Genomic DNA, 14,114 nt, shown 5'->3' on the forward strand with positions numbered 1-14,114 from the left:
ATTGCTTGAGCCTAGGAAGCAGAGGTTGCAGGGAGCCAAGATCGCCCCACTCCAGCCTTAGCAACAGAGCCGGTCTCAAAAAAAAAAAAAAGTGTCTCGGGTACTGTGCCACGGCTGCATGAGGACTGATAAAAACACCCGACTCTGGGCAGGGGTGCCAAAGAGTGAGTGGAGACTCTCTCTCACCACTCACTGCCTGGAAGCTACTTTTCTGGGTACACAGGCAGGTCCCCTGCACATGGTAACAGCCTGCCGGCTCTGGAAACACAGTTCGGGATCCCAGTCCTAGTGCACTGGCCAGAATTTCCTTTTTCTTTTTTTTTTTGAGACGGAGTCTCACTCTGTCGCCCAGGCTGGAGTGCAGTGACCGGATCTCAGCTCACTGCAAGCTTCGCCTCCCGGGTTTACGCCATTCTCCTGCCTCAGCCTTCCGAGTAGCTGGGACTACAGGCGCCCACCACCTCGCCCGGCTAGTTTTTGTATTTCTTTTTTTAGTAGAGACGGGGTTTCACCGTGTTAGCCAGGATGGTCTTGATCTCCTGACCTTGTGATCCGCCCGTCTCGGCCTCCCAAAGTGCTGGGATTACAGGCTTGAGCCACCGTGCCCGGCGCACTGGCCAGAATTTCAAGTAAGCGAATAACGTTGTGGGCAGCCAGCTTTGTTGGCTTTGCTGGCTTTACAGGGTACTTACTGTTGGCTTGAAATATAACGTTGGTAAAGACAGTTTTTTTGTGGCCTTTCTCTGTTGTGGAGGATTTGTTTTTAAATTATGACTCAGGACTGAACTGTATCATAGAATGTCCTTCTTTCAGAATGCTTTGGGCCAAAACAAGGAACCTCAGAATTACATGTTAATAACAACAAACAAAATAAAAAAGACCAGTAAGCAGAAGGCAAGAAACAAAACTATTCTTTGTAGATGGTGTCATTTTACCAAAAGTTATAACAGAACTAAACCAAGAACCTATTGAAAATTAACAACAAATTAACAACATTCAGTAAGGTGACTAGTTACACACATATACAATAAAAAATAACTTTCCCATGTAAAAGCAATAATCAACTATAAAAATATAATGGAAAAAACTACAATAACAAAATTGTGTAAAACGTGAAGAAAATTAGAAAAATTTTCACAGGAATATAATACTCTAATAAATACAAAGGCATGTTTCTGGATGGGAAACATATACACTATAATTTTTCCCAAATTATTTATAGGATTTCTTTCTTCCAATCAAAACACCAATGTATAACTTCCAGAAACCTAAAGCAAGCAAAACTGATCAAGAATCCCTAAATCGCACCACAGGATTGGTCCCGTAAAGTTACCGTTGGCCTTGCTTCTAGGCAGAGGACAGGAAGGTCTGGATATCAAGAGGCTGAAGACAATGAATACCCACTACAGTGAAGACACCTGGAAACCTGTCTCTTGAGGGGCAATGTGAGCTAACCACTACAGACGGAATTTCTAAATATACAACACTTTGCCTTGTGAGGTAGTGAACACCCCATTGCCAAAAGTCTGATGACGGCATAGAGGGGACCTAAGCATGTCGTAAGGTTATTGATGAGACATGGATCCAAGCCAACTTTTTCCTGCCTCCAGGTCAACCCCTCCTCTCTGGGTCTTGGGGTTTCCTTTCTAGCACATGAGATCTGGGCTCAACAGAGGGACAAGATTCTGAAGAGCTTTTCTAGTGGTGGGGCTGGATGACCCTGCCTGAGTAATCTAAACTTCTTTTAGCAAGGGAGAGGCATGAGACGCCTGTTGGAGAAATCAACAGCTGAACAAAATACAGTAAGAACAGTAGACACTTAAATTATGTTGTGAAAAGGAATCTGTAAAAGACAATTTTATCACAAATTGTAAATATTATTGAAAATGATAGCAAATTTAGATCACATACAAATGATAGTCTGACATTCAATTGTTGTTTTCCTATATTCCAAAGTAAACAATTCCTTTCAACACTCAAGACTTAAAACAGGTGTTCTTAGAGGGTTATATGAATTGCTATCAGAAGCTGTTGGTTCAACAAGCCAGTAGTTTGGTTCTTTCAAGAGAACACAGTTCCAGATAAGCATCTTTGCACTATTTCTCAAGTATGAATCCCCATGTGGGGGGAAAATGGATATACTTCCAATAGACACAAGTCACTCTGCCTTGCAAGTAAGCAGACTCCAGATTCATCTTCAAAGTCTTGGGAAAGGGATCTGTGACCTGTACATTATCATATGACTTCAAAAAGGAAAGGTCCTTAGTCCAGAAAGCCTAGATGCTGAGGTATAGCCCTTGAAATGTTTTCTTCCCTGTGAATTTTCTAGCAATTTGAGGTTTTAGCCAAGATGGGCATTTATCCAATTTTGACAGTAATGAGATTTTTACATATTTATATCTTTTTAGGCAGCCTGGGAATTCAGAACTACTTACGAAAGCTCTCACGTTGAGGCAGCACCATCACACCCCTTTCCTGGTATTACTTCTGCTTTCGAGTCTTACGGGCTGAGTGAGTTTTCTCATGCCGGGTACAGTTTGACAGCCGACCAAATCTTCTCCCACATTTTTTGCAACCATATGGTCTCTCAGCCTCATGACTCTGCAGGTGAAGCACAAATTCCTCATTCTTTGGGAAGGTTTTCCCACATTCTGGACACTTAAATATCTTCTCCCTTATATGGATTCCTTCATGACGACTCCGATGAGAATTCTGACGAAAGTTTTTTCCACACTGAGAACAGGAATAAGGTTTCTCTCCTGTATGAATTCGCTCATGTTTATTGAGGTTTGTTTTATGATTGAAGCTTTTCCCACAGTGACTGCAGTCATAGGGTTTTTCTCCAGTGTGAGTCCTCTGGTGGGAAATAAGGTAAGAACTTTCATTAAACTGTTTCCCACACAGTGGACAAGTGTACCATCTCCTTGTCTTCCGATTTCGAGTAAGTGCAATAATACTGATGTCTACGTATTTTGAGAGTTCCTCTAGAGGAGCATCATTCTCAAGGGTAACTAACAGATTTCTCATTTTCCTTTTTTGTGGAATTGATGTATTTAGTCTTTCCTTTTCCTGGTTATCTGGAGGCTGCTGAGATACCAAGGAATAATCCATTTCATCATCATCTGAAGACTTTTCTCTATAATCTTCATTTTCTACAAGTTCCCTCTCAGGATCTTCACCTTCAGGATTACTGCCATTGACTGTTCAAACAAAGAGAATTTAACAACTTCTAAGAGATATGACATCAGGCAGGAAAAAACAAGTCATGTTTCTTAAGCCAGAGCCACCTTTAAAGTCAATCTGAGTGGTGGATACTGCCATCGCACTCCTTTTCCACACTTATTGAGGGTGGGATACATAACTGATAAATCTTTCCACCTACCACAATGCAAACACACTTTAAAGAAATAAAAATGAGTGGGATTTCACAGAAAGAATTCGTATGTTTGTTCTCTTCATAGGTGTTAATTACTCGACAAGTTCATATTCACCTTATACTCTGCAGAGCACTCAGCTAAACACTAGGGATGGAGACTACAAATCTATACACGGCACCACTCATCATCTTGAAGGAGTCTGGTAACTGAATAGTAAGATGAACCACTTGTAGGTTTTCACTATATTAAATATTATCACACTATTATAGCACTAATATTATAATGTCTTACAATGAGAAAATGGAAACAATTCCAATAACCAAAATTAAAGAGGGCACAGCATATTCATACAAAAGCTTATTATTGGCCAGGCGTGGTGGCTCACGCCTGTAATCCCAGGACTTTGAGAGGCCAAGGTGAGCAGATCACCTGAGGTTGGGAGTTTGAGACCAGCCTGACCAACATGGAGAAACCCCGTCTCTACTAAAAATACAAAATTAGCTGGGCATGGTGACACATGCCTGTAATCCCAGCTACCAGGCAGGTCAAGGCAGGAGAATCGCTTGAACCCGGGAGGCGGAGTTTGCAGTGAGCCGAGATCATGCCATATGCACTCCAGCCTGGGCAACAAGAGCGAAACTCTGTCTCAAAACAAAAAAAAGTTTATTCTTTGGCGATTAAAGAGATTACTACAACTAATGAAACTTTGGGATTAGAAGTCAGTAGTGTTTCTCTTTGGGTAGGAAAGGAAGTAGTGACTGGGTGCAGGCCACAAAAGGGATTTCTGGGATGCTAAGAAAAGTCCCCATTTTGGGTGGTGATTAGTGTATAAAAAATTTTGTGAAAACTTCAGCTATATATTTATGATTGGTAGGCTTTTTCTATATTTCTATAATACTTCAGAAAAAAGTCAGTGTAAGCAGATTATAAAGATTAGGTAACAAAGTGAAAAACAAGCATGCTGTGGACATACTTTGTGACAAGGGACCCCTCAACTCTGGACTACTCAGAGTCAAGGGTTCAAATTAACCACCAAGACATGGGGCTGATCCTGAAGCTGGAGTAGGAATCTCTGCTGGATTTCGCAGTTTCACACCAATAGGTTTTTTTTTTTTTTTTTTAATTTCACTTTTTTGAGTTTTTTTGGGCAGAGATAGGGTCCTGCTATGTTGCCCAGGCTGGTTTTGCACTCGTGTACTCAAGCAATCTTCCCAAAGTGCTGGGGATTACAGGTGTAAGCCACCACACCCAGCTTTAATTATTCTTTTTAATCACTCCCTTAGGATAATGAAATGCCAATTTTTACCACAGCTCTTGACATGAACTACCATTCTGCTTTCAAAAGCAGCTCTACTAATTTCAATGCAACCATCAATACGTGAATATTAACTTTACCTAATCTTGTTAGCATTAAATTTTGAAATACTTAATAGGTATAAAATGGTTTCTCATTGTAGTTTTACTTTGGATTTTGATTATGCAAATAATCTATTGGGTTAAGACTTTTATAAATGTAAACCTTTGTCAATAATTTCTTGTTTAATTTTTAACTGAACTCTTCCTCTTTAACTACATGTGGACTGCTTCCAACCTTGTGTTTTTACAAACAATACCACAGCAAATAATCTTGTTTGTACATCATTTCAAATGTGTTCTGTTGCTGTATCTGTAGGTCAGATTCCTAGAATTGAACTGCTGGAACAAAGGGTAAGATGGGTAGTTACAGATGCATTTACCCTTAAACAGGGACTGTACCATTTTGTATGCCCACCAGCAATATACCTGTTTCTTAACAACCTCACCATCAATGTGTTTTTATTTCTATAAACATGAAATACAAAAATGTTAATTCACTAGAGGTTTAATTTGCACTTCTTTTTGCTCCTGTCACGCAGGCTGGAGTGCAGTGGTGCAATCTCGGCTAACTGCAACCTCCACTTCCCGGGTTCAAGTGATTCTCCTTCCTCAGCCTCCCGAGTAGCTGGGATTATAGGCATGCCCCACCAAACCCAGCTAACTTTTGTATTTTTAATAGAGATGAGATTTTACCATGTTGGCCAGGCTCGTCTCACAACTCCTGACCTCAGGTGATCCACCTCCCTCGGCATCTCAGAGTGCTAGGATTACAGGCGTGGGCCACCATGCCCAGTCTTGTTTATGTATTTGAATCTGTCAGTCTTTTCTTTCAAGGCTTCTGGGCTTTTCAGTCTTAATTACAAAAACCTTCCTATCCCATGGTTATAAAGGCATCACTCATATTTTCTAAATGTGCTTTTTGTATTTGTTTTAAACATTTAAAATCTTTGATCCATGTGGACTTTTTCTTGGGATGTAAAGTAAGGTACTCGTTTATCAAATGGCTATCAGTTGTCCTAACACCTTTTATCAGAAAGTCCCTCTTTATGGTTAGGCTTTGTGTCCTCACCCAAATCTCATCTTAAAGTGTAATCCCCATAATCCCCACATGTCAAGGAGAGACCACTCAGGTGAAGGTAACTGAGTCATGGCGGGGGCTTCCCCCATGCTGTTTTCATGATAGTGAGTTTTCATGAGATCTGATGGTTTTATAAGGGGCTCTTCCCCCTTTACTGGTACTTCTCCCTCCTGCTGCCTTGTGAAGAAGGTGCCTTGCTTCCCTTGCCTTTGCCATGGTTTTAAGTTTCCAGAGGCCTCCTCAGCCACGCTGAACTGTGAGTCAATTAAACCTGTTTCTTTATAAATTACCAAGTCTCAGACAATTCTTTATAGCAGTCTGAAAACGGACTAATACACCAACTTTATCACACACTAAACTCCCATGTGTATTTGAGGCTATTTTGGGACTTTCTGAGATCACACTGTCTTGTTCCAAGGGAAAAATGCTATTGGTATTGTTGAAAAAAAAGACATCAGATTCATAAATCAACAAGAGAAACGACCTTTTTACGATATTGTCTTCCTAGCCAAGAACATAGTATTTTTTTGCATTCATTGAAATCTACTCTTCTGTCCTTTAGACTTGTTTTAAAGTTTCCTCGTAAATTTGCACATTTCTTGAGTTTACTCCTAAGTATTTAAACTTTCATGTTTCTATTCTAATGGGGCCTTCCATTGTATCTTCTAAATGAACGCATTTATATATGTGAAAGCCAATGATTTCTGTTTATTCACTTTATCTCCCACTACTTTAGTGAATGGTCTCATTTTTTCCCTTTAGAGTAGTTAAGACAAATAAATGTTCTTATTTTTAAGTTTTCAGATTACTCTGTTCTACTTATTAAGGAAGTACCCGTTAATTACTATTTTGTTAAATGTTCTTATAAAGGAGAGGCTTGAATTTTGTCACGTATCTTTTCTCTTTTCTCTTTTTTTTTTTTTTGAGACAGTCTCACTCTGTCGCCCAGGCTGGAGTACAGTGGCGCAGTCTTGGCTCACTGCAAGCTCCGCCTCCCGGGTTCATGCCATTCTCTGGCCTCAGCCTCCCCAGCAACTGGGACTACAGGTGCCCACCACCATGCCCAGCTAATTTTTTTGTATTTTTAGTAGAGATGGGGTTTCACTGTGTTAGCCAGGATGGTCTCGATCTCCTGAACTCGTGATCTGCCTGCCTCGGCCTCCCAAAGTGCTGGGATTACAGGCATGAGCCACCGCGCCTGAGTATCTTTTCATAACTATACAAATAAACAAAGGATTTTTCTCCTTTATATATAATAAATATTAATAGATTTGTATTATTTCTATTTATTTATTTATTTATTTATTTATTTATTTGAGATGGAGTCTCACTCTGTCCCCCAGGCTGGAATACAATGATGCCATCTCAGCTCACTGCAACCTCTGCCTCCCAGGTTCAAGTGATTCTCCTACCTCAGCCTCTGGAGTAACTGGGATTACAAGCATGCACCACCACACCCGGCTAACTTTTGTATTTTTTTGTATTTTTTTTTTTTTTTTTTAGTAGAGATAGGATTTTGCTATCTTGGCCAGGCTGGTCTCAAACTCCTGACCTCAGGTATTGCCTGCCTCTGCCTCCCAAAGTGCTGGGATTACAGGCGTGAACCACTGTGCCCAGCATGCGGACTGGATTTCAACATGAGATTTGGAGGGGACAAATATCCAAACTGTATCAGCAACCTTGGGTCAGAGGGGTAAAGACAAATTAAAATTGCATATTTTTTTCTAGAAAACATTATACAGACCTTCATAATCATGGGTTCTGCATGTGAGGATTCAACCAACCAAGGAGGGAAAATATTTGAGAGAACAAAAAAAAGGATGGTTTTGTCTGTACATACTCAGTTTTTTTGTCATTCCCTAAACAATTTAGTGTAACAACTATGTAGCATTTACTTTGCATTAGGTATTATAATTAATCTAGAAATAAAATATATGGTAGGATATGTGTGGAGTATATGCAAATGCTACACCATTTTATATAATAAATTTGAGCATCCATGGATTTTGCTATCTGAGCAAGGATCCTGGAACCAATCCCCCATGAATACCAAGGACAAGTGTATATCAGAATCTATGGTATAACTGACAGTGATGCTCATAAGATAGTTCTTGGCTGTAAAAACATGTTTAATTTAGAAAAATGAGAATAATAAAGCCTCTGATTTAAAAGAACAAAGGTATTAATAAACACCAAATAGAAAGTAATGAGTTAAAAACAGAAAAAAACTACTAAGATTTAAACAAAAATAAATCAATTTCCATAGAGAAAATTGAAATTATCAAAAAAGAATAGCCACCTACCCAAGAAAAGCAGCAGCCTCAGACAGTTCCACAGAAAATTCTTCTAAACTCTTAAAAATTAAATAATTCAAATGCTAGGAATATTTCCAGAGTATATAAAAAGAAGGAAACTTCCAAATTCAAACGAGTGAAACTGTGTATCAAAAAAAAAAGGAGAAATCTCATCCCCAGTGATGGAGGTGGAGCCTAGTCGGAGGTGTTTGCATCATGCGGGTAGATCCCTCATGGAATGGCTTGATGCCATTACTTCCAAGATAGTAAGTGATTTCTCGCTCTTTGTTCACTAAAGATGTGGCTGTTTAAAAGAGGCTGGTACCTTCCTCCTCTCTTCCTTCCTCTCTTGTCATGTGAAGTCTGCTCTCCTTCCACCATGAGTAGCTTCTTGAAGCCCTCACCAGAAGCAGACGTTGACACCATGCTTCTTGTACAGCCTACAGAAAACTGTGAGCCAAATAAACCTCTTTTCTTTATAAATTACCCAGCCTCAGATATTCTTTTATAGCAGCACAAAATGGACTAAGATAGTTGCTTAAGAGTTTTAAATTTTCCAGGTGGAAGCAACTTTTACTGATCTTTATTATTAATTTCTAGTTGTACTGCATTGTGACAGATCCTACTTATTTCTACTCCTTGGAATCTGAGTTTTTCCTTGTTGCCTAGTATTTAGTCAATTTTCTTCAATCTTGAAAAGGTAAGTATTCTCCTATCACAACACACAGTAGCTATAATAAGAATTATCTTACTGAGAATCTGTTTAAGTGTTCTATGTTTTTCCTTGTTTTTATGTGGTTCATCTGGCCAACACACACATTCTGTTTCCCTAGGTTATTAAGGACTCTCCTTTGATTCCTGTCACCACAATGTTCAATCGGTTATAGTTTTTCTTTCACAAAAATTGGTTAAATGTTACTCTTTCAATTATCGTCACCTATAAACTGATGACTCCCCAATCCCTATATCCTCACATCTGAACTCCAATCCCCAATTTCCAAATATCTGGAGGATAATCTCATTTTATTTCCTATCATGGATTCAATCTCATCCAAAATCAATTCCACCTTCTTCCCTACTCTTCTCCTGGGTCCAAATCTTGCTTCAGTCTTGTGATAGCTCATTATACCTATAAACATTTCACACTGCTTATCATTTAAGGAATGATTTGTCTTACAAACCAAATTGGAAGGTTACAAAAGGCAGGAATACAGCATCTTTGTAACCTATGAATACAATTCCAGAACCCAATCCTGCCTGAGGAAAAAACAAGTACATTTATGAAATGCTGGTAAATGACTAAGCTTAATCCACCAGCTTCAGGGTACGGGTGGAAGAAGCGGGGAATAGAGGGTGAGGATTGGGTCTTAGGGGCCCCAAGGTGCATAGTCAAAGTGATACTGGAGGCAATATATCCACCAACCGGCCACCCAAAATAAATGCTAGCTCTGCCCAAGACTCAGGAAAAACTCAGTGTAATAAATCTGATCTTTTTATACTTTTCTCTAAAATAAAGAAGGTATCACATAGAGCAACCTGTGGGAAATTAACTAGACTCATTACATACCTTCTGACCATATGGTATAATTACAGCTAAGAGTCTGATAGTCATAATGGATTTTTATCACCCCAGGCCACTCCTAAAACCTACTCTCTGTACAACTTCACCCTCAGAAGCAAACAGCCCTGAAGGCAAAGTAAAAAGTGTCAGGCACCCAGTAAAGACATTTGTGTGGGCCTCTGCCTCTAGGGTTGCAGCATTTCTAGAGAAAAGGTAAAGCATCTCTAAGCAAATTATAGAGAGGCTCTGCCTGATCAGTTCATACACAGCACTGGGGGACACTTGTCAACTACTACCGGGAAATGAGGACAAATAAAGAATGCCCCATTCACCAACAATGAAATTATGAGAAATGCATCTAGGAGGCAGAACAGCCCTGGACCATTACTGCAAATTCTGATGTCAGATTCCTTGAGTCCGAATCCCTGTTCCACTGCTTACAACTGTGTGACCTTTAGCAAATTTTTTAACCCCTCTCTGCCTCAGTTCTGTCACCTGTAAGGTGGCAGTAATTTCTATACCACTCAGTATTACTCTGAGAAGTACATGAGACAATAAACACATGAAAAGCATTTGGACTAGTGCCTAGCATGTAGCAGCACGTAAGTGCTCATTAAGTGTTAAACATTACTTTCATCAATAGTGGAATATATTTTCACTTAGGCTAGTAGTCTTCACATCTATTGAACATCAAAAAGGGGAGGGGGATTAGAAGTTAGCCATGTGTTCAATGAAAACATTCAAATATACCTGTTGAGAACAGAGTTCAGAAAATGGGTTCAGAACAGTTTCTATGCCCACAGTTTCTGTCTGCAGGTTTTCCCTACCTCTCCCCTCACTGCCCCCAACATACAGGGAAAATGGCCACCCACCCACCCACAGCTGGAGCTGTGGCAAGGCTCTGCCACACAGAATAAAACAAAAGTAAAACAGAATATGTGTGTGTATATAGGCTTACCAGGTGTGAATTGTCCCCCAAAGCTAGAGATGAAGGACGTGCTTGTCCCAAAGTAAACAACCTGAACACACAAGGGCTGTGATTTCTTTTTTTTTTTTTTTTTTTTGAGACAGAGTCTTGCGCTGTCATCCAGGCTGAAGTGCAGTGGCACGATCTCGGCTCACTGCAAGCTCCGCTTCCCGGGTTCACGCCATTCTCCTGCCTCAGCCTCCTGAGTAGCTGGGACTACAGGCGCCCACCACCATGCCCGGCTAATTTTTTGTATTTTTAGTAGACACAGGGTTTCATCGTGTTAGCCAGGATGGTCTCGATCTCCTGACCTCGTGATCCGCCTGTCTCGGCCTCCCAAAGTGCCCGGATTTACAGGCGTGAGACACCGCGCCCAGCTGGGCTGTGATTCTTACCCAGTAACATCATCTCCCCGACACTGCTGTCATCTTCCTTCTCTGAGGTGAGAGTAGGATCCAAACTCACACATTCTTCCTGGCAGTGAAATACATTCAAATCCTCAAAGACCACCAGTTCCTGAAAGAGCAAGAGGCCCCTTTCATCTTAGTAAGTGAGGTTCACTGACAGCCCTACTGGTAAGAAAAGCTGACACACAAAGATCAAGGGAAGGGATGGCAAGAGGGACCTATAAATCCCACAGAGGTGCAGCAAAGACAAGACAGCCAGGCTGAGAAGGGCTCAAGGAAAAAGCAGAAAAAAAACACCCAAGAAGGCCAACTCCTAAGAATGTGTTTTTACACACACGTTGGCCAAGCATGGAAAGTGATGGATTCAGGCAGTGAATGGGAAAACCAAACCCACCTCAGGGTTAGCTTTCAAATACAGAGACACTGTCTCTTGTTCCTGTTGGACTCCTTTGGGCAGAAGCTTCACCAAGGGACGAGGATGCACTGGGGAAAGAGGAAGGTGTCGTTAGTGAAAAACTCAGTGATTCTAACACAGAGGCTCCCCATACCTTGAGGTCAGGCTGTCCTCATTCCTTTGACAGGTAACTCATGGCCTTTTCTGCTCCTGTGAGCCCTTATGGAGGTCAAGCCATAAACTCTAGGGTCTTGAACCTATGGCATCTCCCTTTTATGAAAATAATAACTTCTCTAAGCACCTTTCAGAATTTCCCATAGAGTATTACTAAAGGAGAGCTTGGGGCAATGTAAAGTGTGAAGATGCCCAGAAAAAGCAGAAAATTTCTAAAATTCCACATAAACCTAACTCAATAATTCATCTGATTTATCCCAAAAAGATATTTCCCTCAGAATGTTTGGGTAAAACCCACACTACAGAAAGATGCACACTGTTTATTCTGTGGCTTTACCCACACCCAGCATTTGAGAAGAAATTCCTCTTTCCAACACTAGAATTGACTCCTTTTTCAATATACACCATCCTAATTTGAATTTATAACTAACACAGAAGCCTATCTTAGACTCCAGTACCTCCTCCTCCTCTTCTAGTGAAACAAGCATGTGCTTCTCACCTCTGTTCTGAAGGCTTGAGCTCACATCTTTCATAATAACCAAGGTCTCCTTGACTTTCTGACTGGGCTGGACAAGGCTTGGCTTGGGCAAGAAGGTGAGGAAGTGCTCCAGCACTAGCTGGTGGATGGTCTTGGGCCCATTAGCGGAATCTCGGAGTAGGTCTTGGCCCAGCTTGGAGTCTGGTGGAACTCTCAGTATAAAGGACCGCTTTGGCTTTGGGGGCATAGGAACCACTTTTGCAGCCATCATGCCTTGCAACCACACACCACACTCGTTTCACGGGGCCTCCAGAGCCACCTCTTACTAGAGGAAATCTGCCAGAGAGCCAAGCTGTAGACAGAGAAACCAGGGATTACCCACAAGACCAGGTAGGGCATTACTGCACTCCAATATGTGGCATGGGTAGTGAGGTTACATGAGATCTAAAGAAAACGACAGCTGGGGTTAGGAAATTATAACTGAAACGCAGTATTTGAACAAGATATGCTTAGGAAGATGTTAAAGAAAGATCCGGAGAATAAAAAAGAGACTCTGCAAACCTCAAGTCCAAAGGGAAGGGAGTAATGGCGGGGAGAAGGTCAAGGTCCAGCCTCCTGAGAAATACAAAGCGTGGCCAGGTACCAGTGGCTCCCACCTGTAATCCCAGCACTTTGGAAGGCCCTTGCGGGTGGATCGCTTGCGTCCAGGAGTTCAAGACCAGCCTGGGCAACACAGCAAGACCCCGATTCTATAAAAAAATAAACAAAAAAGTTAGCTGGGCGAGGCGACACAAGTCTGTGTCTGTGGGTCCCAGCTACTCGGGAGGTGGGAGGATTGCTTGTGCCCAGGAAGTCGAGGTTGCAGTGAACTGTGATCGCGCCACTGCACTCCCGTCTGAATGACAAAGCAAGACCCTGACTCTACAAAAGAAAGGAAAAGAGAAAGGAAAGGAGGAAGGGAGTCAGGGAAGGGAAATAAAATAAAAGCAGAAAGAAAGAAAAGACAGAAAGACGGTGTGTAAAACCCACCAGGAAGAGGTTGAATGAGGTTTGGAGAAACAGCAATGGGCTAGAAGACAGGAAATCTGGGGTCAATGCCGAGGACATCCGCCTAGAAGCAGGTTGGTCACTGAAACTGGCCATACTGTACCCCTCGAACCGAAGCTCCCTCCGGTGCCCTTTGGGCGGGGAGGCGGTTGGTGACTCTCCCGGGGAGCAGATGCAAGGCCGCGGAGGGGTCCACACACCGCCTGCCGACTCCTCTCCGCCGTCAAAGCTCTGCTGAGAGCGGCAGGCGACATCCCACTAAGGCCCGCCGGGCCAGGCTCACTCTGGGGCCTCTTCCGCTGGTCAAGGAACACCTTTACCGTAAAGCTCAGCGTGCGCCCCTGCCTGAGGCGCTCACCAGGCTCCCTACCCGGCCTTTCTCCCTCAGCAACGGACACGCTCCGTTCCCCAGAGGCGGCCTCAGCCTGGTTCCCGCCCTCACGGAGCCCCTCACCTCTCGGGGCCTCTGCAGCCCCTGAGTGTTTGCTGGGGACGGCTCAGAGACTCAGGCTCCGGGAGAGATAGAAAAACTAGGCGCGAGCGGCCGAGCCCTCCCCTCGCCCTTCCGAGTGCCCTCACAGGTCACCGGCGACTATTCGTTCGCGCCGTGACCAGTTGAGGAGAATTGCGGGGACGCGGTGCCTTCTGGGAGGTCGGGCGCTCTGCAGCTGTCACGTCACAACCGGTGCCTTGTTTCCGGTGCAGAAGCCTGGTCTCCCCGTTCAGAGCCGGCAATCTGCGCTTGAGACGGTAACGCTTGAGACGGGCCTGGGGAGCTCTCAGGGCCGGAGGGAGGCCAGGACGGCTGCAGCCTGTCTCTCTGTGGCTCTGCCTGGAAGACGGAAGGTAAGAGGCTGGCTCCAGTCATCCATGACGGGCTGGCACTTCTCCAGCTACGGCCAGTCTAACCCCAGGGCCTCCTGGGAAATGTAGTTCGAATGCAAATAACCAATGGACGACCGTCAGGCGCGGACGTTGGGG

At 42.8% G+C, this 14,114-nt stretch overlaps 1 protein-coding gene across 5 annotated transcripts; it reads right to left on the reverse strand.

The window, feature by feature from the left end:
* Window positions 1-894: 894 nt before the first annotated feature.
* On the reverse strand, window positions 895-14,114 carry ZNF200 (zinc finger protein 200). Of its 5 annotated transcripts, none has more exons than XM_023225723.2 (5): window positions 13,237-14,114; window positions 12,108-12,438; window positions 11,435-11,523; window positions 11,029-11,149; window positions 895-3,200 (listed from the first exon to the last, which is right to left on the reverse strand). In XM_023225723.2, exons 2-5 carry the CDS (start codon window positions 12,355-12,357, stop codon window positions 2,482-2,484), a joined length of 1,179 nt encoding a protein of 392 aa, XP_023081491.1. In that variant the 5' UTR covers window positions 12,358-12,438; window positions 13,237-14,114; the 3' UTR covers window positions 895-2,481. The 5 variants fall into 5 exon arrangements, with proteins under 5 accessions (XP_023081491.1, XP_023081490.1, XP_023081488.1 ...); XM_023225722.2 differs by having other exon boundaries at window positions 13,588-14,113; XM_023225720.2 differs by having other exon boundaries at window positions 13,116-14,113.

The sequence above is a fragment of the Piliocolobus tephrosceles genome, chromosome 17 (genome assembly GCF_002776525.5).
Source record: "Piliocolobus tephrosceles isolate RC106 chromosome 17, ASM277652v3, whole genome shotgun sequence".
Lineage (NCBI taxonomy): Eukaryota > Metazoa > Chordata > Mammalia > Primates > Cercopithecidae > Piliocolobus > Piliocolobus tephrosceles.

Coding starts and splice junctions, on each gene's coding strand:
- ZNF200 (XM_023225723.2), bottom strand. CDS start 12,357: ATGATGGCTGCAAAAGTGGTTCCTATGCCCCCAAAGCCAAAGCGGTCC. Junction 11,524..12,107: donor CTCAAGCCTTCAGAACAGAG/GTGAGAAGCACA, acceptor CTCTTTCCCCAG/TGCATCCTCGTCCCTTGGTG. Junction 3,201..11,028: donor CGGGGAGATGATGTTACTGG/GTAAGAATCACA, acceptor TTGTTTGAACAG/TCAATGGCAGTAATCCTGAA.